The following is a 25,526-nucleotide window of genomic DNA, read 5'->3' on the forward strand; positions in this document are numbered from 1 at the left end:
GCAGTGTGCTGGTTACAATAGCTATCTATCTTATTCTTACCTTTTTCACCCCTCATGCAATACTTCCTTCTATTAGGAGAAGCATGCTATCAGATTTTTTAGGAGAAAGCTAGTATGCATCCCTAGACTCTAGGTATGTCCAAATATGCATTTTAAAACCAATGTCTTGCTTAGACCACAAAGGCATGCCTGTAGTTACAGTATGGATGTTCCTCAAACAGAAGTGAACAGGTAAGCAGCATTAAATCGAGATATCTTCACTGAATGCTTCTGTTTTGTCCCCTTCAGGTTAAATGTGTAATGATCTTTGAACAAGTGGATGTACAAACTCCCTAAAGATGTCTGTTCAAAGCCAGCACTGTGCCATTATTATGAACCCTCCTCCACCAGAGTACATAAATAACAAAAGTAGTGGATGTCAAACAAACCAGCTTCAGTACTTACAGAGGGTGGTCATGAGAGCCTTGTGGAGACACAACTTTTCCTGGCCGTTTCACCAGCCTGTCGATGCAGCAGCACTGAATCTGCCTGTAAGAACCATTTTGGAACTGCAGTATTAATATGTAAATTATGTCAAATAATGTTAGAAAGATTTTTTTTTTCTAATGCAACAGATTATGGAAGACTATTTTTGCTATTGAACTGCTGTCATTAATCGAAGCCTACAAGAAAAGTGTTTTCTTTCTAGAGAAATGCTGCCAGGGATAAAGTATTTTGACAGCATTTGTGAAAACTTGGCAGCTTCTTTTTGTTAGTGACTGAGACTTTGTTGAAGTTTGGCTTCTTTTTCCTGTGTTCTATAAACTGGAGTGCTGCTTTGTGTAAATGGCTTTGAGACAACAAATGAGTGCATATACTTTTAATAAGTACTACTACCAATAGAGCTCTGGAGCCTCTTAAAATAAATATTCTTTGGGACTTTGAATGATATATGTTACATGGAAGAACAAGGACAAAATATAAGGTGAAGATATCCTGAACACCTACATTTTTGGTACCTATGACTATAGGGGAAGGTTTTCCTTTAAATTAAATACTGCTTCTAATATAACACAATTCTCTCTTGCAAATTAGCTTTCATAACTAAATGTGTAAAAATCTTCCTGTCCTAATATTAAGATATGTTTGGTGACTTATTCTTTCAATACTACAGGATTATTACACTATCATAAAAAAACCTATGGATTTAGGCACCATAAAAAAGCGACTGGAACACAATTACTACACAAAAGCTGCAGAATGTATTGAGGACTTTAAAACTATGTTCTGGAACTGCTACATGTACAACAAGGTATGTGGAACACCAACTCTTACCAGTAACTGGTTCTGTTGAATTATACAAACAAGTCTAAAACAAGCACATGGTTATTAGAATATGCAGTAAGTTAGTTGACATTTCATTATTGTTTTGAAACTATTTTTTCTGAAGTGTTGGTGATGTTTTTTAATCTGGGATTGACTGAGGACACATAAGTGAAGTCTTGCTTGCTGTTCCAGCAACTGAGTGTATAGCTTTTTCTGCACAAGGACTCCACATCCAAAATCTCTGGGGTTTAGCTGCAGAGCTCATGAACAGCAAGCACTATGTCACTGCTGTACAAGTCCAAGGCTAGCAACCCTGAGCCATGCTGTGTTCCTTCAACAAGTTCAACCTAATGAAGTATGATCATCTCCCTGTTCTTGGATATTTGTTGGCTGTGTCTTGGTATCTTTTGAGCTTCAACAGCTTCTTCAGAACACAGGGTTAATAAGGGAGTTGCACATCTGGCCCCTTGGGTTTTTGCTGTAGAAGTGTGCAGAGGTAAAGGAGAATTTTTCAATGGGACTGTGAGAGAAAGAGTATTTCAATAGTGAAGTAATTTGCTTTAAAGTGAGTTGCAGGAGCAGGGATGGCAATGATTTCAAGACCTCTCTGGTACTAGCGGCTTTTTTTGATCTGTTGGGGCAGGACTGTCTAGCCTGGTAGTTTTATGAGATAGCTCCCTTTACTGCAGCCTCTCCTTTACTGAATGGTATTGACCATATTTTGCAGCCAGGTGATGACATTGTGTTTATGGCCGAAGAACTAGAAAAAGTGTTTATGCAGAAAATAGCCCATATGCCACCAGAAGAGAGACCAGTGAGTCTCAAGAAAGGAAAGAGAAAAGGAAAGAAGGCAGAAGGTAAGGCCTTTATTACATGCTGAATTTATAATATATTAAGCAAGCAGAACTGGAAACAGGGTATCTTATTTGTCACAACTCAACCCTGAAACAGTTTGGGTGTTTTCTACTCTTTCCAGAACAATCAGACAAATAACAATACTGCTATAAGGCTTTAGAATTATTTTTTTTTAATTCAAGTTCCTTTTTTTAGAAAAAGAACTGACTTCCAATTCAGTGACTGTCATGCTGCTCAGCATTGTGTTATATAAACTAATAGGTGTGAACATCTGTGGGAAGTAAACAGAGTAACAGCTGAAAAAGACATGAATAATCTAATCAGCCAAACCAAACAGAGAAAAACATTGGTCTAAATTGTTCTCAGATCTCAGCAGTGGAGATCTGTAATGCTGCTAAGCAATACATGCAGGTATTAACTATGCTTAGTAAACATGAACCTACATGATGCAGTCTGCACTCTTTGCTGCTTGGTCTTTGTGTTTGTAGAAAACAACTTGCTTTCCCTGGCAAGAACATTTTTACAATATACAGAATGTAGTATGATGCCTCTTTAATCTTTGGTCTGAAGTCAACCCACACTTTCTTAAAGCCAAGTAAGGTGTAACTTGGCAGGATATTCTAGCTGAGGCACTAATGGTGTGAGCAGAGGAGGATACCAATGTTGCTGTAAGTAACTAACACTCTAGTTTACATTTATTTATGGCATTCCTGTATAGGCTAGTGGTTATGTGGACAGCTGGTCAATTTGACCATGAAAGAAATTCAGTGCAACATTTAAGACTTAACTTCTAAAATTTCCTATATTAAAATAACCAGAAACATGGCAGCCCAAGCCTGGGATTTCAAATGAAGCAAGCACAACTGAGAAGCAAGCTGAAAGCGAGCAGCCTCCAGTGATGACTCAAGAGCGACAGCAGGTTACCCTGGCTCCTTTGTCTGCAGCCCAGCTGACTGCTTTAATGCCAGCTGCAGTCCCTATAACAAAAGTAAGTTTCCTCAAATAACTTTCAGAATGAAAGATATTGAAATTGCTCCTTCAGGCACTTATGGCGAAAGCATAGGAGCCATGCTTATTGCTGTATGTTTTTGAAACTTTTGTTATCATAGGAGATAATAAGAGATCTCTATTAGATCTTCAATGTCTCTGCTAAATACCTGGGCCAGTACTAATTCTAGAAGTTAAACAGAAATTGGGATGATTGCTTGGCACATAATTTCTTATAAATGTGATTTTAAAATGTTGTTCTCAAAGAAAAGAAACTAAGATGATCATTCTTGAAGTATATATACTTCATTCTTGAAGTATATATACTTCTGTGGGCTTCACCTTGAGGGTAATTGGTTTTAAACCACTAAAATAAAGATCTAAGTTCTATTTAATAATTTCTCATGCTTTTCTATGTAAATCAAATACTTGTTTCTTCAAAAATTAGCATGTTTGCTTAAACACTGTGTAACTAGCCTGGGAGGTGGTGTTTGTAGCTCACAAAGCAAATTCTTGTTACTTCAATCTGAGTTGTATGTGAACATCTGAAAAAATTCCTGTACTGACTTAGTTCTGGTTGTGCTCTTCCAATGAGGAACAGGCACTTTTGCCAGTCTCCCCAATAGTGTATATTTACACTTCACCCACATGGAGTCTGAACACTACTGATGATAAAGCATGCATTATATGGCTTCCAAACCAAATACTACACAACTTAAAGAAAAAAAGAGATAAACCATTTACATAAGGCCCTCAACCAGGCCTAAATTAAATTGCAGTAGTTTGCCACCTTCCTGTGACTGTCAACTTGCAGCTAATTTCATAACCTGCCAGCTTTCTGGAATCTTCACAAATGGCTAAAATCTGAGCACAGCCTGGCCTGCAGTACATCTACTTCGTTCCTTTACATTTAAGATGGAGCTTGGTGAGCTAGGCTTTTGTAATACCTTGTTGGTTTTTAGTCTAAGCTTGTGGATTTGCTGAATTCTGCTCTGACTTCAATAGCTGTACAAGTTCTTGTTTTGGGCTACCCACACAAAAGAATTTTCTAAAACTGACCGTTCTCTTCCTGTTCTGGACACTTGTATATTTTTTCTTTTCTTAGGCAAAAAAAGGTGTGAAAAGGAAGGCTGACACTACAACTCCTACTACTTCAATAGTCACAGCAATTGGTCAATCTTCTGCAATGTTTAATGAGAGAAAAGCTGTTAAAACATGTAGAGGTGAAAATGAATGTATGGTAACAAATAAATTTCTGAAGAGATCCTTTTCAGATTCTCAACAGCCACCTGGAATTGTTAAAAAGATTCACTTGTCAGGACAACTAAAACATTGTAATGCAATACTTAAAGAAATGTTTTCAAAGAAACATGCAGCATATGCATGGCCTTTCATAAAACCTGTAGATGCAGCATCTTTCTCCACGGGGGTGAACCAAGCCATTGCCACATGTCCTACAGACCTGGGCACCATTAAAGTAAGTATGTTTCTGGGGAAATTAGGCTATTTGTGTAATTACAAGGTTTTAAATGTGTTAGCTGAAAAGGTACCATGAAAGCTGCTTTTTCTATGAAAGACACCACAACAGGCCTAGAAACCAGATGCATTTCTGTTTCTCAAACTTAGCCAAAGTCACTAAAGAGAGTCTTGTGAGTCTCATTGTGACACACAGTGGCTAATCTACCTAATTGCTGAAAAAGCTGATATAAGTAGTGAGGGAATTGTGATCACCATGAAGCTCTTCCAAGCATGCCACATGTTAAATATCTGTCTGTACGCACAGTGCTGTTGTTAATGCCCTATAAAACAAAATGAAATTCTGTCAACTCCTCCTTTTCCCTCAATCTCAATGTTCTTGAAGTGCCCTAGAACTTCTACACTGGATGTTTACATAACACATTTCACCTTTTTAGTGGGAAGCAACCATTCTAGATGGAGATATGTGGACAGCTCTCTGTGGATGCTGAGTGTATTTGTAGGGGGTAAAATATTTAGTCCAGTTAAGCTCCACTTTTTGGGAAATATTCAATTTTAATAGCTTAGCTTACTGAATTATCTTGAAAACTGACTTGCACAGTACAAAGGTTATTTCCCAGTGTCTAGTCCGTTTGTTTGACTCCAGCTATTATGGAATAAGCTTCATGTAAATACCATGTGTAGAATCAAAAACGGATGCTGAGTTCAGAACCAGATAAAACCACCCAAACATTGTTGTCTTGACCAAGTGCTGAAACTAGTACTACAAAGTCTTTCAGCAATTACAATTAAATCTGTTTAAAAGAGGAAAAAAAAATCTCTTTGTTAAAGAGACAATGTTGAAATGAGATGCAGGTATTTCCATAACATTTTTTATAATATTTACTGTCTTGATACAAGCTGAACCTGAATATATATGTTAAAATTCTTGTTCCTCCTTTCTTTCTGCTAGTTCATGGAGATACTGTATACTAAGTGTGCTTTTAATTTTCTTTTCCTGTAGAAGAAAATGGATAACTTTGAATATAATGATATACAAGAATTTGCTACAGATGTTAGATTAATGTTCATGAACTGCTACAAACGTAATTCTTCAGACCATGAAATAGTTGCTATGGCAAGAAAACTTCAGGTGAGTTATCTTTTAAGTCAGACTTGAAAAAGAATAGTTCATCTCATGGCCTGATGTAGAATCTACTGATATTACTGAACTACTGTGTTGCTGTGTAGTTCTACAAATAGTAGCTGCATAACACTTTCAGAAATCTGAAAAATATGCTGTTCCCAAACCTAACTCTTCAGGATGTTTTTGAAATGCACTTTGCTAAAATTCCTGATGAACCTGTTGCGAGTGATCATCTGCCACAGCCTGTGAGAGAAATGACAGAAGCTTATTCCAGTGAAAGCAGTAATAACTCTTCAGAAGAAAAATCATCTGAAGATTCTGAAGAGGAGAGAAAAGTGAACCTCAAAAAGCTTCAGGAGCAAGTAAGCATTATTACTTATTATCTGTGACTTAAGATCTCTCTAGTAATGTCACTTTCAATGATCTATTCCAAGACTTAGCAACAAAAATCAGTTTTTAAAAGGTTCTATTAACTTGTATTTTTAATACAGAATTTTAGTCCCATTTGGAAGCACTGCCAAATGTTAAGTGAATAGCGCCTCAACAAATACAAAGTGAGCAATGGTTCTACTACTCTTGCCTACCACTTCTTCAGAGGAATCTCAAAACTTCTTTAAAAATAAAAGCATGTTCCTGTGGTATGAGAGCCTCCAGGCACTCCACATGTAGCTTAGTGGCATATTCTTCCAACAGGGTCATTTCTTTCACATGGTCAAAAAGCATTGTTCCTACCCTCAGTCTCCTTTGAGCCATACACAGGCAAATTGTTAATTTCTCCTTCAAAAAGCTCAATATGAGAGAGAAAAGAAGGTATCTCAAGCTAAGCAGTGAAGCAAAGCCATGCTTCATATTAGGAGTGGGATAGGTGTTACTTCTTCTTGAACATAATTTTTAACCTGTTGCTGTATCTATAAACTCTGGGGAAAATTAGCATTTGTTCTGTTAGTGAAATGAGGGACAGTTTTCAGTCCTTGTCAGATTAGTATCATCAATTTATGAATGTAGGCACAAGGATGAACACAAGTGTACAAGCCAGCCTTTACAGTAGCGAGGTATTTCAGTGATTTCTAATCTCATCATCTGACCATCTTCTAATTCCTGAGGTTTAAACAAAGTTGTGTTAAGGTCTTCTCTGAAATTCTTAGCATTTCTGGGGAGGTGGGGGGGTGTGTTTTTTCCTGACAGAAAGCTAAAAAGCACATGCTGTTAGAAATGTTTGCATAAAATAAACAGTCCTGCGTCTTCTAGATGCATAATCTGTGACTGAGATACAATAGGTAAAATGTTTGGGGAATAAATATCATTTGGAAAGCAGACATCCTATTAATATCCATTCAGCTGCCACTAATTTCCTGTGATATTCAGGACCAGTTTACTGTTCCTCCTACATTGCCCAAGATTATCAACATTCTGTGGGTTTTCTTGTTTTCTTTTTGGTTTTGATAGCTTAAAGCTCTTCACCAGCAGTTGTGGGTTTTGACCAAAGCATGCTTATCTAGACCAGGAAAGAAAAAAGGGAAGGCTAAAAGTGAGAAAAGAAAGAACAAGGAAAAAGCTGAAATAAAAAGCTTGATTCAAAAGAAGAAAAATCTGAAATACATGAAGAAATCTAAGAGAAAGCTCTCTTTAAACATGTAAGTGTGGGGAACTTGTGTGGGTGTCAAATTATTTTAAACTGCCGTTACTGCAGTACACTTTTTTCCTGCAGTCAATCAAAGAAAACCATGCAGCAGGTCTTGTTGACACATAAGTCAGAAGATGAAGATGGTGCCAAACCTATGAATTATGATGAAAAACGACAGTTGAGTTTGGACATAAATAAACTCCCTGGAGATAAGCTTGGGAAAGTAGTCCATATAATACAGTCAAGAGAACCTGCACTGAGGAACTCTAACCCTGATGAGATAGAAATAGACTTTGAAACTTTAAATGCTTCAACACTCAGAGAACTAGAGAGATATGTAGCAACCTGTTTGAGGAAGAAACCAAGAATGCAGGGTATGTAGCATAAATGATGTTTTAAAAACCCATTAGATTTGCTTCCTGGTTTGCTTTCATGTTAACTTCTGTTTCACATGCAGCTAAAAACCCAACAAAGTCAAAAGAAGAACTTAATTTTGAGAGGAAACAAGAGTTAGAGAAGAGACTACTGGATGTCAATGGTCAACTAAACCCAAAGAGAGAGAGCTTCAAGAGTAATGTGGCTCTTACTTTTATTCATTTGCAATGGAAATAGCTTAAAGTGGAATTCTTCCCTTGGGCTTTAGTCCTGTTAGGTATCTGGAGCTTTTCTCCTCACAATAGGTGGGGTCTTAAGTTTCCCATTGATAATCTAAGGATTCTTTCTATGCTGACTGAGCTGAAGTCACAGCAGCAAATTTGGTCAGTTATTTATCCTGTCTAAAACAGTTTCCTTATTCCTGCACCTAATACTTTATTACAAGTAAAGATGGTAACAGTTTCACAAATTAAGGGGCACTGAACAATTCCCCTATGCTAATATACGAAAACATGGTGGGGTGTGGAGGGTCACACAAACTATTTGATTGCAATTAACTTTCTGTGGTTTAGAGACACAAGAATAACCACTTGTTATATGGCAGTGTCATGCTAACAAAACCTGTATATCAGGGACAGGCGTGCTGTGCTATCTTAGACTTAAGCAAGTTTCCTAGGAGAAAAATTCAGTTTTTCAGGCAATAATGCATTTCAAGATCAAAGCCAGAAATTCAGTGTGTACTTGAGCTGTACACTTACTGGTGGTTCTCATCAGGGGCTGAGAATGGATCAATGCAGCTGATGCTGCTATTCTAAGTCAAGCTGTTCCTCATTAAAATAGTGAGTGCTGTTATTGCCCTCCACTGGATATCTATTTAGGTCCTCTGTAAAATCAGCTGACATGATAGAAGCAGCTCTGGAAGACACAGGGACATGTGTACCCAGCATTAGCTCAGTCAAGTCTTCCTGTCTGGTATGCATAATGGCTTGAAAATATCCTACAAAGAAAATCTTAAGGAACTGAAATCAATTATAAACTATATGTTGTGAGGACAGTAAAGAAGCTGCCTAGGAAATCTTTACAACTGGTATCTGGCTTCTTTATAAGAGCTAAATCTAGACTTGTGTCCAGGGAAACAGGTATCCCTGTAACTTCTCATTTTTGAAGCTTCCACAGAGAAAAACTTTGAAAAAGGTTTGACTCCAAAATCATCATAAGCTGAGTTAAATCAACCCTGCAGATGCAAAATAGTCAGATGGTGGGGAGGTGGCAAAAGATGGCAATTTTGGGAATGCATATGGCTAGGGAAGGAAGAGTTGGCTGTAGATAAAGAACTCTGCAGGCAAGTCTGGCAGCAGCAACGTGCACACAAGCAGGCCCTTGACCACAGGAAAGTTTATGGGGGAAAATTGCTTGAATTGTGTCTTAAGTCTACTGTTTTAATCTACTTCAGAATTGTAAACTGTGTGATTACAGCTTCTCCTTGGATATTTCATTCATTCAAGTAGCATGCTGCTGGTAAATCCCACTCCTCTCTCTCTAGAGGGAAGTCTTTGTTTTCAAGTCCACTGCTAAATGGACAGTAGAGAAGGAAGCAAAATAAAATGAATTCTTGCATGGGAGAATAGACTCAACAAGGTTGATCACAGTCTTGTATAGGAAGAATGCTCCAGTGCAGGTTGTTCTAAATTCTTTCTTTTTCTCCTGCAGTTGAAAACAATGCTGAGTCAAGTACTGGGCCAAGCAGACTGAGTGACAGCAGCAGCAGCTCCTCAGATTCTGGCAGCAGCTCTAGCAGTGATTCTAGCTCCTCAGATAGCAGTGACTCTGAATCAGGTTAGAAAGTTTATTTTTGTGTTTGTGTAGGCAAAATATCTTCTCTCTTAGCATCGACTCTTCCACATGCTTACCAAGGATTTTAGTAATCTTTGGTTTGGTTCACTCCATTTTGAAGGCTTAATTCCAATGTTATGAAATGAAATGATGCCTTAATACTGTGATCCCATGGAACACAAGACAACCAAATCCCCAGTACATCCATTCAATTTACCAGTGAAAATCTATAGGGACTAAAATAAGCTAGCAAAAGGTCTTTGTATCTAACCTGGACACTTGACTCTACGGCTATAGCTTACTCATGTAGCTTTGATCCCTTTTTGAAAGTGTGATTCACTTTATTTTCATCTTCTGGTCTGCACATGAAGGGTGACCTGAGCAACAAAAGTGCCTACAGCATTAACTGTAGAGGCAAAATCCACCCTGATGCTTAAAATGTTTCAAGTTTGTTTAAAGGATATCACAGCATGAGAACACTGAATGATGTTTCTCTGTACACAGAACTTTTTGGTTTTCTAGGACAGAATAGATCTGCCAAACTGGAGGTCTGCAGTGTAGATCTCCACATGAGGTATAGGGTGAGATGAATGCTCAGCCCTCTGCAGTGTGGGAGGGAGCAAACACCGTGAATCAATGGCAATGGAGACCTTGATCCTGCAGCAATCTGTGGTCTCTTTTTATATCTGGGAGAAGTTCTCTAAACACATCAAGCTCAAGTCAAAGTGTGCAAGATAAGAATGTTCCTTTCACTGTGAGGTTGACTCTAGGTACAACTGCAAGTCACACCTTCTATGTGTGAATAATGAAACATATGTGAATGACTGATTTGGTTTTTTTCCATCCCCCTTTTTCTGCCCACCTCACTGTATTCACAGTTACAGAAACCTGTTCAAAACAGACTGGAGCCAGGCAGAACTGTCCAGCTTCTATGGGAAAATCTAAGGTAAATCTGCCTGGAATGGATATAATGATTTTGCCCTAAACAAATAACAAATTAACTATACAAATAATTTTGTTAAAGTTATTTTTTAACATACAATGGTAATAGAAATGATGCAACTTCATCAGGAAATATGGCTTGAATGCTATTTTTTCTGTAGAACTGATTGTTATGAAGATGTCCCATGAGCTGTTTTTAAAAATACCTTATGCATCTGTATAGGAACAGATATACTGGGAGGTTTTTATGTTTTATTATCATTGTAGTCATTATGTGTTTGATGAAGAAGGGCAGAATGCCCCAGGTATCCCACGCACCCCCAAAAAGGGCAAATAGTCTCCAAATGGGTCTCTGAGTATAGAATTGACCTAACAAACAGTGTAATGTTTTTAATCTATTAATACCCTCACCTCTATGCCTGAAAATAAATACATTGTACACTTATTTTCAGGATACTTTAATGTTGCTTATTGTTATGGTATTATTTGAACCAACAGCAGTTTTATCTAGAAATAATTCTTAATGCCTCTTAGATTGAATTGCTCTATTTCTGTATTATACAGTGGGTGTTATTTCTTGTCAAGGTTAGCTGCCTTTAAGAATTTCCCTTGAAGCTACCAGAGACAGAGACCTTGAATTTCAAAGCAAAATCACAGCCAAACCTTCATTCTTCTTGCAAGAGACTGACTTTCCCTTAAAGTACAGAAAACTAGGCTGCAAATTTATTATTCAGCTGCTCCTTCTGCATCTTCATAAGCAAAGATTCAGGGAAGGAATTATGCAACACTCTCTTTTTGCTTAAGAGCTTCAGCCTCTGCAGTGACAGAATGACAGCAATAAATTGGAGAAAACAGGATCCAGGAAATGAGCTTCAGCTTGGTCAGTTGTAACAGCCCCTTACTGACCTTCTGAGTAGCAACAAACATCATACTTGAAATCCTCACATTACATTTTGTTCTCAGGGGTTTTCTGTATCTGTCAGACCAAGGCAGTGAGTGCACTTTACCTTGTGGCTTTTTGTCATCTAAATGCTTAGAAAATGATGGATTGGTATCACAATAAAGGGGTACTGAATCTGATAAACAGTGGAAATAAGCAGTGGTGGGAAAAGAGGATCAAATAACTATTAAAAAATTTTGGCTGTATTAACTACTGCAGTCTCTTTATAGAGAATACCACTTTGTTTGCAGAGGACATCCTGCAATGCTGGTCTGCAAGCACAGCCCTCCTCTCTTACTAGCAGCTTGCAAATTCATGGATCATCTGAACTGCAGCAGCAACCTCCCAATGCACTGCAAATGCTTCAGTGTAGATCACTTAATCCATCAGAACAAAACACACAGACTCTCTCTGGTAATATCTTTATGCCTGTATTTGACTGCTGAGGAAAGGGGTTGTCAGGATGCCTGTATTGCCAAACAAGCTTATCTTGGAATTGTAGCACATGGATAACTGAAAAAGTTCTTGTAGGGTATGGATTACCAAAGAGCATAATGTAAATTAAAGCATGGGAGCACTGAGGATTGACTAGGGGTTTCAGATTACTGGGACACTGGTGGTGGGGCAAAGTAGTATTAAAAACAGGAGGTGTTCATGCTTCCTTCCAATGAGATGGAAAAGGGTATCTTAATGAACTTGGAGTTACAGGAAGTGTTGAACACCTTCAGGCAGGATTAGAGGCTTCAACCCCTGCCCTCTACCCAAGTTCATGTCTGAAATGCCTCCTTGCTGAATGGAAGGCTTGGTGCCACAGGTCCTCTGAACTGAGTGTTGTTGTCTAGACACATCAGAATAATGAAGTTGCTTAGGAACTTGATCCAAGGAGCTATTTTCCCTCCCTCATTTGAACAAGTCTAATAATGTTAGACACTACTGAGATTTTTGGTAGAAGACAGCATGAACTGGTAGCTGATTAACTGAGAAATCAATTAAAAACTAATTAAAAATAACTCTCTTAAATCACGTGGCTAGAATACATATCTCAATACTGACTTACTCCACAGATCTAAACAGTGACCTAATTTTGAGATGTAGGACTGCATTTTACATGACAGGGGAAAAATCATACCCTACTTCTTTCTCAGGTAAAATCTCAGCTGTACCTGCTCTGTGTGATGCTCCAGACCAGCAAACTCCTCAGAGCACTCCAAAGACAAATCAGTCTTCTGTCACCCACTCCAGAAATGTTTTTCCAGAGGTGAATACGTGCTTCTCTCCAACTTCAAACAGCATCTGTAAAGCATGTTCTTAGCCTTGAAATAAGATGTAATACAGTACTTCAGGCTTGAATTTGATGCCATGAAGGTCATTTAAGGTTTACAACAAAAGTTTTCTAAAACCCCAGTAATAAAGTGATTGTTATCCTTTAACAGGGTAGTACTTCATTGCCTTTTTGCTGTAAAGGAAAGTTTGGCTGATCACATTTATAGTGTACTATAAAGCTTATTTTATTTCTTTTCAGGGCTATAGCTTGAACTTAAGTAACCCTTGCACACTTACAGGTTAAAAGTCCACCCTGTAAACCAAAATCTTTACAAAAGAGGCAGATTATAATGTGTGTTTTGGTTTTGTAGAAATATCAATTTCACAAACTGAGCAATACTGAGACTCTACTGGGAAAGCATGTTGCTTTTCATACCTTTGCCTAAAGGTATGAAAACTGGGAATGGTATGGAAACTGGGGCTTTCAGGGTCTAGATGAGGTTGTAAAATATTTGACTGTTGAGTTCTGTCTTAATATGTTCTTGGAGAGTATCCTGGTTAGAAGGGCCTCTGTGGAGCAAAGGAAGTTATTGATTTTACTGCAGCATGATCACTTCCATGCTATGATGATTAATAATCCTTCTGAACATGGCTGGAAATTTAGTTGCTTTAATCAGGCTGTAATAGCTTTATTTTTGACAATGGATAGAAACTGCCTCTTGAATCTATGAGCACAGGAATGTGTCCTGCAAGTAAGGATGAAAAGTAGCTCACCCCTTCCTATTGGTGTCCACTGTCCAAGGTAGCAGGTAATGCAAATTGACTCAGTTTTGTGCAGCACTGTTATTAGTTCAAGGGATTACTACACAGAGTAATCTTGCATAGAGTAAAAATACCAAAAATACCCAAGATCACAGTCACCCTTTACCCTGAGCTACAAGCAAGAGTGCAGCAACTGCCTTTATGACAACCTTATTCTGCTGTACCATGTTAAGGGTTAAAGATCTTGTATCAGTTTCTCATGCTCTACCCACTCCCATCACTTGGGATTGCTGAGCTGTGCATATTCTAAATCTGAAGTCTTGATTTATGAACTTGCTTTGTTTACCATAATATGAGTGAAATCTATTTCTTCCTTGGTGTTTACAGAAGCTAGAGCTGCAAGAATTTACTGCTCTAAGCTTCTAAACCTTTAATCCTGATGCTGTATAATAAGAATCCTCATATGCTAAACACAAGTAATATAAAGGACGTATTTTCAAGTCTAGCTTCTCCTCTTCTAGGTGTCCAACACCATTTTTCAAGTTGACAGTGCTGACTGGAGTAAACAAGCTGAGCAAACAAGACATCTAGACAAATCAAATAAACTGCAAAACAAGACCAGCGTGAGAACTGCTGATTTAATATCTATAAGTCAAGAACAAAGTATGTAATGTCATAATAAAAACTGTGTAGCCATTATCAGGGTTGCAAAGTTAAAAATGCACAAGAAACTAGTTTAAAGAAATATCAAGCTGAATACCTTGTATATTATTCAGTTTGCAGAATAATGGTTGGGTATGCAGTTTTCCTTTGTTCTTCCTTTTTTTATTTGCTGCTTAAAAACAAAAAAAAAGTGAAATTAAACTGAATTAAAATGTTTGGTTCTTGTTCTGTGCTAAAATATATAAAGAAAAATTACTTTTTGATTTAAGAATTTAGCTTTCAGAATGTGGCACTAAGGATACATAAACCAGTAAACCATGAATTCTGAAAATTGATGATTCAATCTGTTGAACTTCACTGGCTTCTGAAATGTCTTCTGCTGGAGTTTCATGGACCTCTTTTCCCAGAGCACTTTGTGTGTATTTTGAGTTATTATCCTTGGCTCTTGGTGTCAAGGATCTGACAGCAAATCACTGTCAAAGAGACTTTCACTATGGAATAAACTTGCAATTATTACAAGAACACTGGCCCTCTGAAAGCTGCATTCTATACTTCATACATATTTCCAACTAAAGAATTGACTGAACATCCATGCTCTGTGTGTCCAGTATTGCCAGACACCATTGGTTTTATTTCTCCTTTCCTCTTTTCCCTCTAGAACACCTAGAGAAGGAGGGAAGAAGCTTCTGAAAACTTGATGAAATGAAAAAGCAGAGCCTGTTCACTGATGAATTCTTAGTTTTGGCAAAGAATAATGCTAAACAGTTGCAGTTTATTAAAGCAATTCTGAAAATGGAGATTTGATTCTTCATGAATTTCTATTAATTTTAGGGTCTTGACACACCAAGCCATACATCTACTGCCCCCTTTTGCTTAGACTTGCAGCAGCTGGAATTGGTACATGGCCTCAGCTAAGATTTTTGCTGACAAAGTTTTGTGGCTCTGAGGTTTTTCTGAAAACCCCTTTAATGACAAACTGGCTGAGGGTTTGATACTTTGAATCCGGCATTTATTTGCATAATCTAAAAAAGTGTTACCTAAGTTTTTTTATTAAGCATTTACTTAAATAATGAAACATCTCAAACTACACTAGAGGATTGCTGCTGAATGAGATAAAATGCATTGTAATCTCTGGTTTGAAAATAGTGTTTGGGGTTTTTTTCTCCCTCGAATAATAAAGAAGTAACAGCATGAAGTATTTGTATATCTGTAGGCTACTGGAAATGTGAGGACAAGCCCTTGATGGCTGACCTATCTGCTTTTAAAAAAAGTAAATGGGGCTGAGAGCTATAGGTGAAATGAGTTTGCATGGTCAATCAGGTAATCCTAAAGCTGGAATCAAAAGGAAAGAGGGCTGGGTGGGAAGGGGAGGAAGTGACCAAGTAGCAAAGTGTTGTGCTGAGCCTTCCTGACCAAACCTTTAAAGCATTCTGCTGGGACCTCTCCTGGAATTAACCAGGAGTTAATTTCTCATCTATAGTCGAGCTAGCTATACCTTTTCCTGCCCAAAAGTGGAGAGAAGTGGTCCAGGTCAACTTAAGCTTAGAAAATGTTTGGGAGAACTTCTGTCATTCTGAACTAAGTAATAAACTGCACTGTAAGCTTTATAAGTCAATTCCTTGAAAGACTAAAGATTTATCATTTAAATTTGAGAAAGAATAGTCTATAAAATCAACACGATCAAAAAGTCTCTTTTCATTCTTCCATCAGGTTATTGTACACCCAATGATAAATCTAATGATAAAAACATACCACAGCCAATGTCTGAACTCCTTCCAAGAAAGGTAAGTGATGCTCAAGTTCTGTTTGAGAAGAGGCTGAATGTAGTTACTAGCTTGAATAACTCCCTGACCTAGATCTTCTCTAAAAATCTGTTCTTTTACAAATAGAATATTTAGTATACAATAGGCCTTTGTCATTGGTATAATCTGTACAGATTTATCTCATTTTTAGTGTTAAAACCAAACAAATGACTCTCTTCATTGCAGAAGGTAAAGCATGTAAGATACATGCACACATGCACACAAATATATATTCAATATGCCCATGTTGCCTTACCAAAATATGGCTTGTTTCATCTAGTTTTAATATTTAAACAAGTAACTAGTGTTCCTTGATCTAGTTCTGATATCCAAGTTATTAGTGTGCTTTCCCTTACTGATCCAGTAAAAAAATAAGAGTAGTGTGGAATATAGTCTTGGTACTATTGGAAAACCTGTTCTGAAATAAGTCAAAGCACTTTTAATGACTGAAGATATTTATGACAGTTGAGCAAAATCTCTCCTGGCATACAGTAAGTTATCTTAATTGGAAGGACAGAGGGATTTTCTTATCTACTAAATTCTTCTCTTGTAATCAGCTAATTGAAAACATTAATTCAAAATTACTAATACTAGATCATGTCAACCTCTGGACCTAAAAATTTTTCTATATCATCTGTGAAACTAAAATGTTTCTAGGATTTTTCTTTAGGCACTTAGGTTTCAGAAAATTATTAACTAACATGTTGAATTCAATTCCAAAAATATGTATTTCCTTCATAAGCACATGCTTCTACTAGAAGGAGGATTTCTTAAAAATGCTGGTTTTATTCTGATTTATGCTATGAAGAAAATGCCACAGGGGAACAAGCAAAACCCACAAACCTAATATAAAATTACTGTTGTGTAAGGATTGTGTATAGAAATTAGATGGATCTCTGTATTAAAACCTTGTCAATGGACCTTGTATGAACTCAGCCCTGTGAATTCATGTTTTCTGAAATGCAGGAGTGGAGAGGTAGACTTAAATAGTCAGAATAGCTACAAAGGCTAACGTTTGTTGGTATATTACCAAAGATTCTCAAAGTTGAGGAGAAAGCACATTGAAATCTGCTCAGATTGCTGCATATGCACTAATATCCTGCTAAAGGAAAGATATTTTGGTGTAGATATTTCCAGCAGGCCTAGTCAAACAACATTGTGCTAATGTAAGAACTAAGCAGGTAAAGTAGTTGAAGAGGTTTTTTTTTTTTTTCCTCTTCTGTGTTTTCCTTTTTCTGATAACTTCAGGATACAGAACTGAAGACTGTAGATTCCTGGGTAAGCCTGTGTAAAACGATGAAGCTTCCAGCTCCAATAAAAGCATCTGCTGAGAGCTTCAATCAGTTCAGGGACGCAGTACTAAAGAGGAGTGGGCAAGTGCAGGAGTCAAAAAGGTCTCTTGGGCATGCTGAGAGGGAGCTGCAAAATCTTCCACAAGAAAACAAAAGATTTGTAACTACTTCTGTGTAAGTATTATTCTGGTTTTTGCCTGTATGATACTGGAGGGCTTAGATATTCAGGGACAAGGAGTTTGGGTTAGGTAATTGCCACATGTCAGATGAAACTGGGGAACTGTACCATGCTAAGCAAAACTGCACATCCAAAATGCACAGAGCAGCCTTTTCTCTTCAAATCAGTACTATTTCAGCAGTCAGAGAAACATCCCAGGAACTTCCTCCTTTGTTGTTGCTGTTAGTTTGCTTCTGGATTTTTTTTGTTGTTGTTTTTGTTGGTTTTTTGGGGGTTTTTTGGATGGAAGGGAGTTTGGATTTTGTTTGGGTACTAAGGTGAGAGGTTTTGGTGCCCTGGAGCACTTATGACCAGAGTTCACATTTGTCCTATTTTCCTACACCTGTAGCCAGGAATGTCCTCAACTTAGTGCTCTCCTAAGGGGACACAGGAAAGATTAGTCTTTGAGAGCATGTTGTTAACATAGCTATAAAGGGGTTCCAGTGTGCACCACTTCATACAGCAGAATTCTTTCCATTGCTGTAGAAAAGCACCTTCCATAAGCTTCTGCTTCCCTGGCTGTTTGCAGCTCCTGTTTCAGGCAGTGCCCTGAGGTCTGTGGCCATGCTGAGTGGGATAAATGACTGCCTACTAATTACTGCATTGCAGTAATATCCTGGAGTTTGTTTGCCACCTTTTGGAAACTGTAATATTCCCCTCTCCAGTAGTCTGGTTTTTTCCCCTTGCCTGTTTTACCCTGTGAAAGATAAATCTGAGCTGGTTCCTAAATTCTCCTGCACTTGCCCGTTGCTGGTTGTATTAGAATAAGTCAATTGGCTGGATTGTTTTATTTTAATAATCAGAGCATTTGAGAGACTTAAGAGTATACTCCTCATTCAGAAATTAGTGAAATCTACCTCAAATAACTAACTGAATAGGAAGAAGGTAGGAAAAAACCATCACAGGCCAAGAAAGCAACAGAAAATAAAGAATTTCAAAGCAAGCATATGTAAATTTTGTGTAGTATATCTATAAATCCCAAATGCATGCAGATTAGAAATGGGACACTGGAAGCATGAACCTACTACAGCCCAAAATTGTGTGCACATAACTCTTGTGACGGGAAATCACTTTGAAACAATGTGAAAGAGACCCTTTAAGTGCTAGGGTCTGATTTAAATTATTTGCAGAATTCTATCAGGTTATTGAAAGAACTTTTATCCTGTACTGATTTCGTCTCCTGTCTTTAAAGGGGCCCTGAAAGCACAGGATTGGATGCCATGGCAGTGACAGACTGTGAGCTTGAAAAAGAAATACCTAAGAGTAAACTGCCTGAAGCTCAACAACGTATTCTTGATCAAGACCGTAACTTGGCTAGAAAAATGGAACAAGAACGCAGGAGGAAGGAAGCAGTAAGTTTCTGACTCTTGCTAAACTGTTTTATTTTTCAACTTTACTATAGAATAAACAAATATTACATCAGATCCTTATTTCAAATGATCTGAATGATTGAAGTGTTACTACCTGAAGAGTTAGTGCAGAAAATGCAATAGGAAACTCAAAGTACGTCTTCAAGTGGCATGATATGAAAAACTATCTGCTTGGTCCTAGTACTCCCATAAGTTTAGAATAATTGTGTGGTAAAAAAATCTGAGGAGGAGTCCCTGCCCTCTAAATAATTTCAAACCTTGAGTGTTGCAAGCTGTCCATCCTCCTTAATGTGTTACATGTCACAAAAGTGCTAGTCCTACTGTTCTGGTGTGAAATACCATGCCTGAGCCTTTTTAAAACTAACTGGTTTTACTGGTGACAGTAATTAGCGTTTTCTAATTGCTACCTTTTTTAGATTGAACATTTTTTAAAAATTCATAGTGTTGTACAGTGGAATGTAAGTACCAGTGTGAGACCATGCTGGATTCAGGTAAGTTCAACTGAAGCTTTCATCCTTCAGCTCTTTTCTGAGCGCTTCAACAACACACACACTCAAACTTGTCATAACAGAGAAGACACATTCATTTTTGAGAAGATGCTTTACAGTTTTCTCTTAAATCATTAAGTATTTGACCTGCATAGTATCCATTAATGTCTGACTGCTCTGAAAAGACACTTGTTTGCTTTCTTGCAGACAGCTTGGATAATTGATGTGAATCTGCAGAGAGATATTATGGCATCTTTTGAAGAATATCTTGATTGAAAGCAGTGGTTTATATAGAACTTCAAACTACTAAACCCAGCATAGTTTTGTACTAGTTAGGATCTTAAATATTAAGACCACTTTAAAGATCTTTTCTAAAATGCTTTGTATTAAAAGCTTGTTCACTAATACCTGAAGTGTCACAAGGTTTATTTCTTTTCACTGCTTGTTTATACCATGTATTCTGTTCTGCTGAACAGTAGAATGGAGTTGTTCATTTGATTACAGTTTCATCTGTTGTTTATATCTGGTATTACAAAGAATCACTTTACTGTGACACACCTGTACAAAATCTGGGCTGTGACAAAAAGATCTCTCTAGAAGTGGTACTGTCTAAGGGAGGGGGTGTGTAACAATACTTGTAATTACAAAAAAACTTCCATGAACTCTTTAATTTCATCAGTAAATCTTATCTACTTGCATGTATTTTAAGGTCCAGATGTGTTTAATGTATTTTATGTTAACATAACATTTAGCTAAGGGTGCAAACATGTTTGCCACATAGTTCTAGTTCTTCTCAGGAAGAAATTATGGCAAACTGGCTCCAGTTTGATAGATTTTCTGATTGATACAAGATACTATTAGTGTTGAAAAATTTTCTGATAGAAACCAGAATGTGTAGTTTTTACATTCTTGTTGATTATATACAGGTATGGGAAATAAATATGGGACAAACAAAACATTGTTTTATGGAATTATTACCAAAACACAATGTGTATTACAGAAATGCTGGGTGGAAGGGGCCCCCTTCAGACAATCTAGTTGAGAAGTCTCCAAACCCTTTTTACCATGTACCCCATAATTTAAATATTTTAAGCATAGACCCCAAGACATGTATATTTATTAATTTATAAATTATATACACATTATAAATATTTCACTGTACTAGTCTATTTTTTACATTACATTATAATATTTTTAATTTCTGTTTTATTTTCAACCCTGTTTATTTATTATTTTGAAATTTTAAAAATTGTATTCAATATTTTATTCCCACACTCCACTTTGGAGACTACTGATCTCATTGAGCCTCCTGCTCAAAACTCTCTCCCAGTAGAGAACTTCAATTTGTCAAGTTCCTGGATGAAAAGTGAAGGTAACACTGCCAATTGTGATGAGGTTCTGCCCCAAGCAACTAAACTAAGTAACCTAAGTGAACAAAACTTTCTACAAATAACTGAATTTTCAGAGAAGACAATAAATTGCTTCTAAATTCAAAAATGCCAGCTAAAGCATGCCCAAAAATGGTAGCCTAGTCTTTCAGGTAGCAGGCTGATGAGTTAGTGCTAGTTCAAATATATTTATTCAATATAGTCATGGATCTTCAAACTCTGCCATTGCTGGAATGGTATTATTTCATTCAATAGCACAAAGAGTGTGTATGACAAATGCTCAGATTGGGCCAGCACCCTATGAAATGTCCAGGGATGTCTTGGCCTGGAGGCATGTTCAAGTGTACGCTGTTTGGGAGTTCTGAGAGCTTGGCTAGGCCAGGGATTTGGGATGAAAGCTGGGTTGTAATGTAAAGTGGTGCTGTTAGGATGTCTTTCATATCCACATCAAAAGTGACCTGCCTTCCTTTGTCATTTATACATTGTTAAGAGTTATTTGTCCTGCAATAAAGTGCTGCAGTTCACATCCAGGACTCTCCACCTTGCTGTCACTTGGATATACTTTCTCTCTGGGTTAATGCAAGCTCAAGAGCTCTTGCTTTGGAAATAGGAGGTGACGGAGGGAAGGACAAGAATTCCCTCTGAGCATTTCATCCATTGGATACAGCTATATGGGCATTGTTGGTTTGAACTGCTACTTTTGTCCCTTCAAAAACTAATTCCAGCTTCCATGACTCTGTACTGTCACAATGGGTCACAATGTCAGTGCTGCTAATGCTAATCTGATAAACCCTTTATTTGCAACCTCCAAGTCACTTGGAGAGGATAATCAGTTCCTGTCCCCAGACAGAAGGCTGAATCCAGAAGTAAGGGAGATGGCCTCCAAATGTGAGTAACAAGCCTCTAAGGACTGTTTGCCCAAAGCCATGAACATGCTGTCATGGTTTGACACTGGGACAATGTCAGTGCCCCCGTGAGAATACCCTCTCCCTGGTTTCTGCTGTGAGATGTGACCAGGAATAAGCAAAGCAGGCTCCTACTTAGGAAAAAAAAAAAATTAACTAAACTATAAGGAAAAGGGAGGGAAAGAAAAAAAGCACACAAGGAAAATGAAAACTTCACAAATACATCTCCTCCTCCTCCCCACCAAATTCCCAATACAATACATCCCCCAAATCATCAACTCTCAGTCTGACACCATCCTTCAGAATATTCAATCCTCAGTTCATCAAGAGGAGAAGGAGTCCTTCTTGTGCCAATGATGACCTCTTCCTTTCATGTCCAGCGCTCTCACCACTGAACACGGACCAGAGCTGCTTCTAGGGTCGACTTTTAAGCATGCTTCATCCCACCCCAAAAAGGCACAGTCTCAATTTGGGACATCTGTCCCCCCATATTTTTCACCCCCTGGGGCTAAGGGGTACCTACACCAAACCCTCTTGGTCCTGAGGCATTGCCTCCCCCTAGAATGCAGTCCCTGTATCACAAGGAAACATGGCTCTGTCCATGGCTACACAAAAAGAGTCCAGCATAAGCTACTCCATCATCTCTTCCACCTGAGTTCTTCTCTATTTCTCTCGTGGCCCATTTCCTCTTATCTCATCTATATCTCTCTTCTCATTCAACTCCAGGAGGATTAGCATTTGTAATGTTTCCATCATCCAAGAAAAGGGTTAAAAATCTGAGGCTCTGTCTATCCAGAGCTCCCATGGCTGCCCAGCCGGGCACCTTCTCGCACCGCCCCCTTTCTCCTTCTCAGCCGGCCAAGCACAGGCACAGGCTCTCTCTCTGTCTCTCCTGGGCGGGGGGTGGCTGCCTGTTGCCTCTCAGTGCTCCTCCTCCACCCCTCCATCCTGCAGGGGCCTTCCCCTCCCTTCTGTCCAGGGCCCGGCCTACCTCACCCAGCTGCATGGCTTCCCTTGGGCCTACCTCACCCGGCCCCATGGCTTCCCTTGGGCCTACCTCACCCAGCTGCATGGCTGCCCCTGGGCCTACCTCACCCGGCCCCATGGCTTCCCCTGGGCCTACCTCACCCGGCCCCATGGCTTCCCCTGGGCCTACCTCACCCGGCCCCATGGCTTCCCCTGGGCCTACCTCACCCGGCCCCATGGCTTCCCCTGGGCCTACCTCACCCAGCCCCACGGCTTCCCCTGGGCCTACCTCACCCGGCCCCATGGCTTCCCCTGGGCCTACCTCACCCAGCTGCATGGCTTCCCTTGGGCCTACCTCACCCGGCCCCATGGCTTCCCCTGGGCCTACCTCACCCGGCCCCATGGCTTCCCCTGCCCCGCCCAGCCCGCAGCCGGGCCAGGAGCTCTGAACCTTTCCCTGACCGGAACCCAAGAGAGCCTCCCAGGGGAGAGCCCTGCTTTAACCCCGTGTGCTCAGAGGAGGATCCAATGTCCCAATGGCCACATTAGGTGCCAATATTAAAATCTGAACATCCATTGGCCTAACCACAGCATCCCAGAAAACATATTTCCTGTCAAACCACCACACATGCTCAAAGATGCAGAAATACCACTTGGGCAAATGACTCCCCTGCAAATAACAAGCTGCTTAAATAAACTGTTAGTTACATAAGAGATAAAAGGTGTACTAAGTTCTGTTACACCATTCATTGACCTTTATCATTTGTGAAAACAGCTGCTTTAATGTGTCACTTGCATACTTGTGTCTATGCTAGTAGATTGTGTCTACATATAAATGAAAGGTAAGATAGTTATTAGCTTTTACAAGTTTCTCTGACATTAATAAATGGAATATGGTAAATTTATTGCTATCAACTATGAGTTGGTCAGGCTGGAGGCAGAGGCAAAATCAGTGATGTGAAAAGTTGTCCTCTTTTGTCTCTCAGAGAACCAGGATTAGTTGAGCTGACAAAAGATAAACAGGCAGATGGCACCTTATGGAGGGCAAAGCACACTGTCAAAGCACGTAAGACCATCTGCCCTGGGGTTGGTTTGGCTTGGCACCCATTACAACAATAATTTAGAGCAGAAGATGAGAAAATCAAAATGTAAAGACAGAAAAATAATTGTTGGGGCTCTCAATTTTTATTATTCATATGACAGGTAGAAGATTCTAAGCTTTCTTCTGCAAAATCCTGGAAAACATGTGGAAGGTACTTGCCTTGTACAAACATGTTTGTTACACATATGCAGACAGTGTGGTCCTAGAGTACAAAGTGTTCCTAAATAATAGAGAAATTCTACAGCTTCCTTAGAACTGCTAGGTCACCAGCACTAGCTTCTTCCCAGCTCAGATGCCAGATCCATGTCCACTACCTCAAGATGGCAAAACTAGATAGCTAAGATATCTAAACTCTGTTGCCAAAAGGTTTGTATAATTTAGAAATTTGACGTAACTATTGAGGTAGTTAGTGGTGTATAAAATAAAAACAAACTTGGTTCTATTCTTGTGAAAAAATTTGTTCTGCTTCTTTCTTTGTACAAGAATTACTGCATAGCATGGCCAAATACCTTTGTATAATAAGGCACATCATGGTTGCATCTTTATTCCTTCTTGTATTCTAGATGACTACAGGAGTTTTCTGATTGCCTTGCCTAAATCTTTCATCAACCTTTCTTTGAAGGCAAGTGAAAGCTTGTGGTCAGATTCAGGATTTCAAATGTGTTTTCCAATTTTTCTTAGGGGATGTTTTACAGTAATTAATTCTTATTACTGGTTCATTAAGAAATTTGATGGCTACCATGATATAAACAACAGCACTGGTTGTTTTGCTCCTGCCAAACTTCCTAATTTATCTAACTGGGTCACTGGTTTACTGAGGTGCACTTCAGGGAAAAATTCTGCTGCTGCTTAGTCTGATATTGAGAAGTTGCAAAGGCTTCTTCCCTACAAGAAAGGTCATTAGCATGAAGTCTGATGTATAAGAAATGAGCTGTATGCTAATCCTAGGGTTGGCAGCGTGAGTAATCTGAGCACGAAGGGAAAGCTCAGGCTCGGTAGGCATGATTCATGCAATCCTACTGGAGTCTGCAGAGGTCGGTGTCTGAACTGAATCATCTGCATCTGATGTTCCTTCTCTTCTTGCCCAAGAGAAGGAGGGAGCCTTAAACAGCCCTGCGCCTCTTTCCCCAGCAGACTAATAAAGCTCCTGACCTCACGTTTGTAAGGCTTGTGTTCAGACAAGGAGCAGGGATCATGAACAGTGTTATTCAGCATTGGCAGCTGGTGTAGGTCACTGATATTTCATTTGTGTTATAGATAACAGCAAGCTTGGAAGCTTTTTATAGCTACCTAAAATGTTATCTTTAGTAATAGAAAATAAATTCATATTAGGGCTTAAACTTGTTTAAGCTTTTAAAATCATCAACATGCAGTAACAGGCCATTATTTACAACATTCCTTTCTGCTGTTTTAGTTAATTTCATTTGATTTTTCTAAAAAAGGAAAAATTTTGACCTTATTGAAACCAGCATTAATTCTGTCACTGCCTTCAATGGGCCTAGTATTCAACATCAGTGTCTATATTTGTACGTCTGAATTTAGAACAAGTAGGAGAAAGCATTTGGTATGTTACAGACAAAAGTCATCTACAAGCTGTGTTCCATGCAGAGTGAAAAATTATATATATTTTGTCCTATATATACATGCTTATCCAATTTTTTTTAAAACTAGCTCATTGAATCACACATCTTAGAGTTAACAGATGGATGGTGTCTTTGTACAAGCTTCTACTTGCACTGCTGGACAGAGCAAAAATATTTCTCGGAAGTAAAGTTCTAATCCTACAGACTTATCTGGACCAAGAACAATTTTTTTTCATAGAATTTGGCAACCAGGCTCTCTTCA

General features: G+C 38.6%; 1 protein-coding gene across 1 annotated transcript; it reads left to right on the top strand.

Annotated features, from left to right (window-relative positions):
• Positions 1–338: 338 nt before the first annotated feature.
• Positions 339–19,632, top strand: BRDT (bromodomain testis associated). The gene is made up of 19 exons (XM_066555819.1): positions 339–530; positions 1,154–1,291; positions 2,033–2,162; positions 2,979–3,148; positions 4,253–4,624; positions 5,627–5,755; positions 5,926–6,111; positions 7,196–7,383; positions 7,458–7,747; positions 7,831–7,944; positions 9,459–9,584; positions 10,460–10,527; positions 11,715–11,877; positions 12,609–12,721; positions 14,010–14,151; positions 15,862–15,935; positions 17,202–17,419; positions 18,655–18,814; positions 19,528–19,632. Exons 1-19 carry the CDS (start codon positions 339–341, stop codon positions 19,594–19,596), a joined length of 3,042 nt encoding a protein of 1,013 aa, XP_066411916.1. The 3' UTR covers positions 19,597–19,632.
• Positions 19,633–25,526: the final 5,894 nt, after the last annotated feature.

This window comes from Molothrus aeneus, chromosome 9 (assembly GCF_037042795.1).
Source record: "Molothrus aeneus isolate 106 chromosome 9, BPBGC_Maene_1.0, whole genome shotgun sequence".
NCBI classification, from domain to species: Eukaryota; Metazoa; Chordata; class Aves; order Passeriformes; family Icteridae; genus Molothrus; species Molothrus aeneus.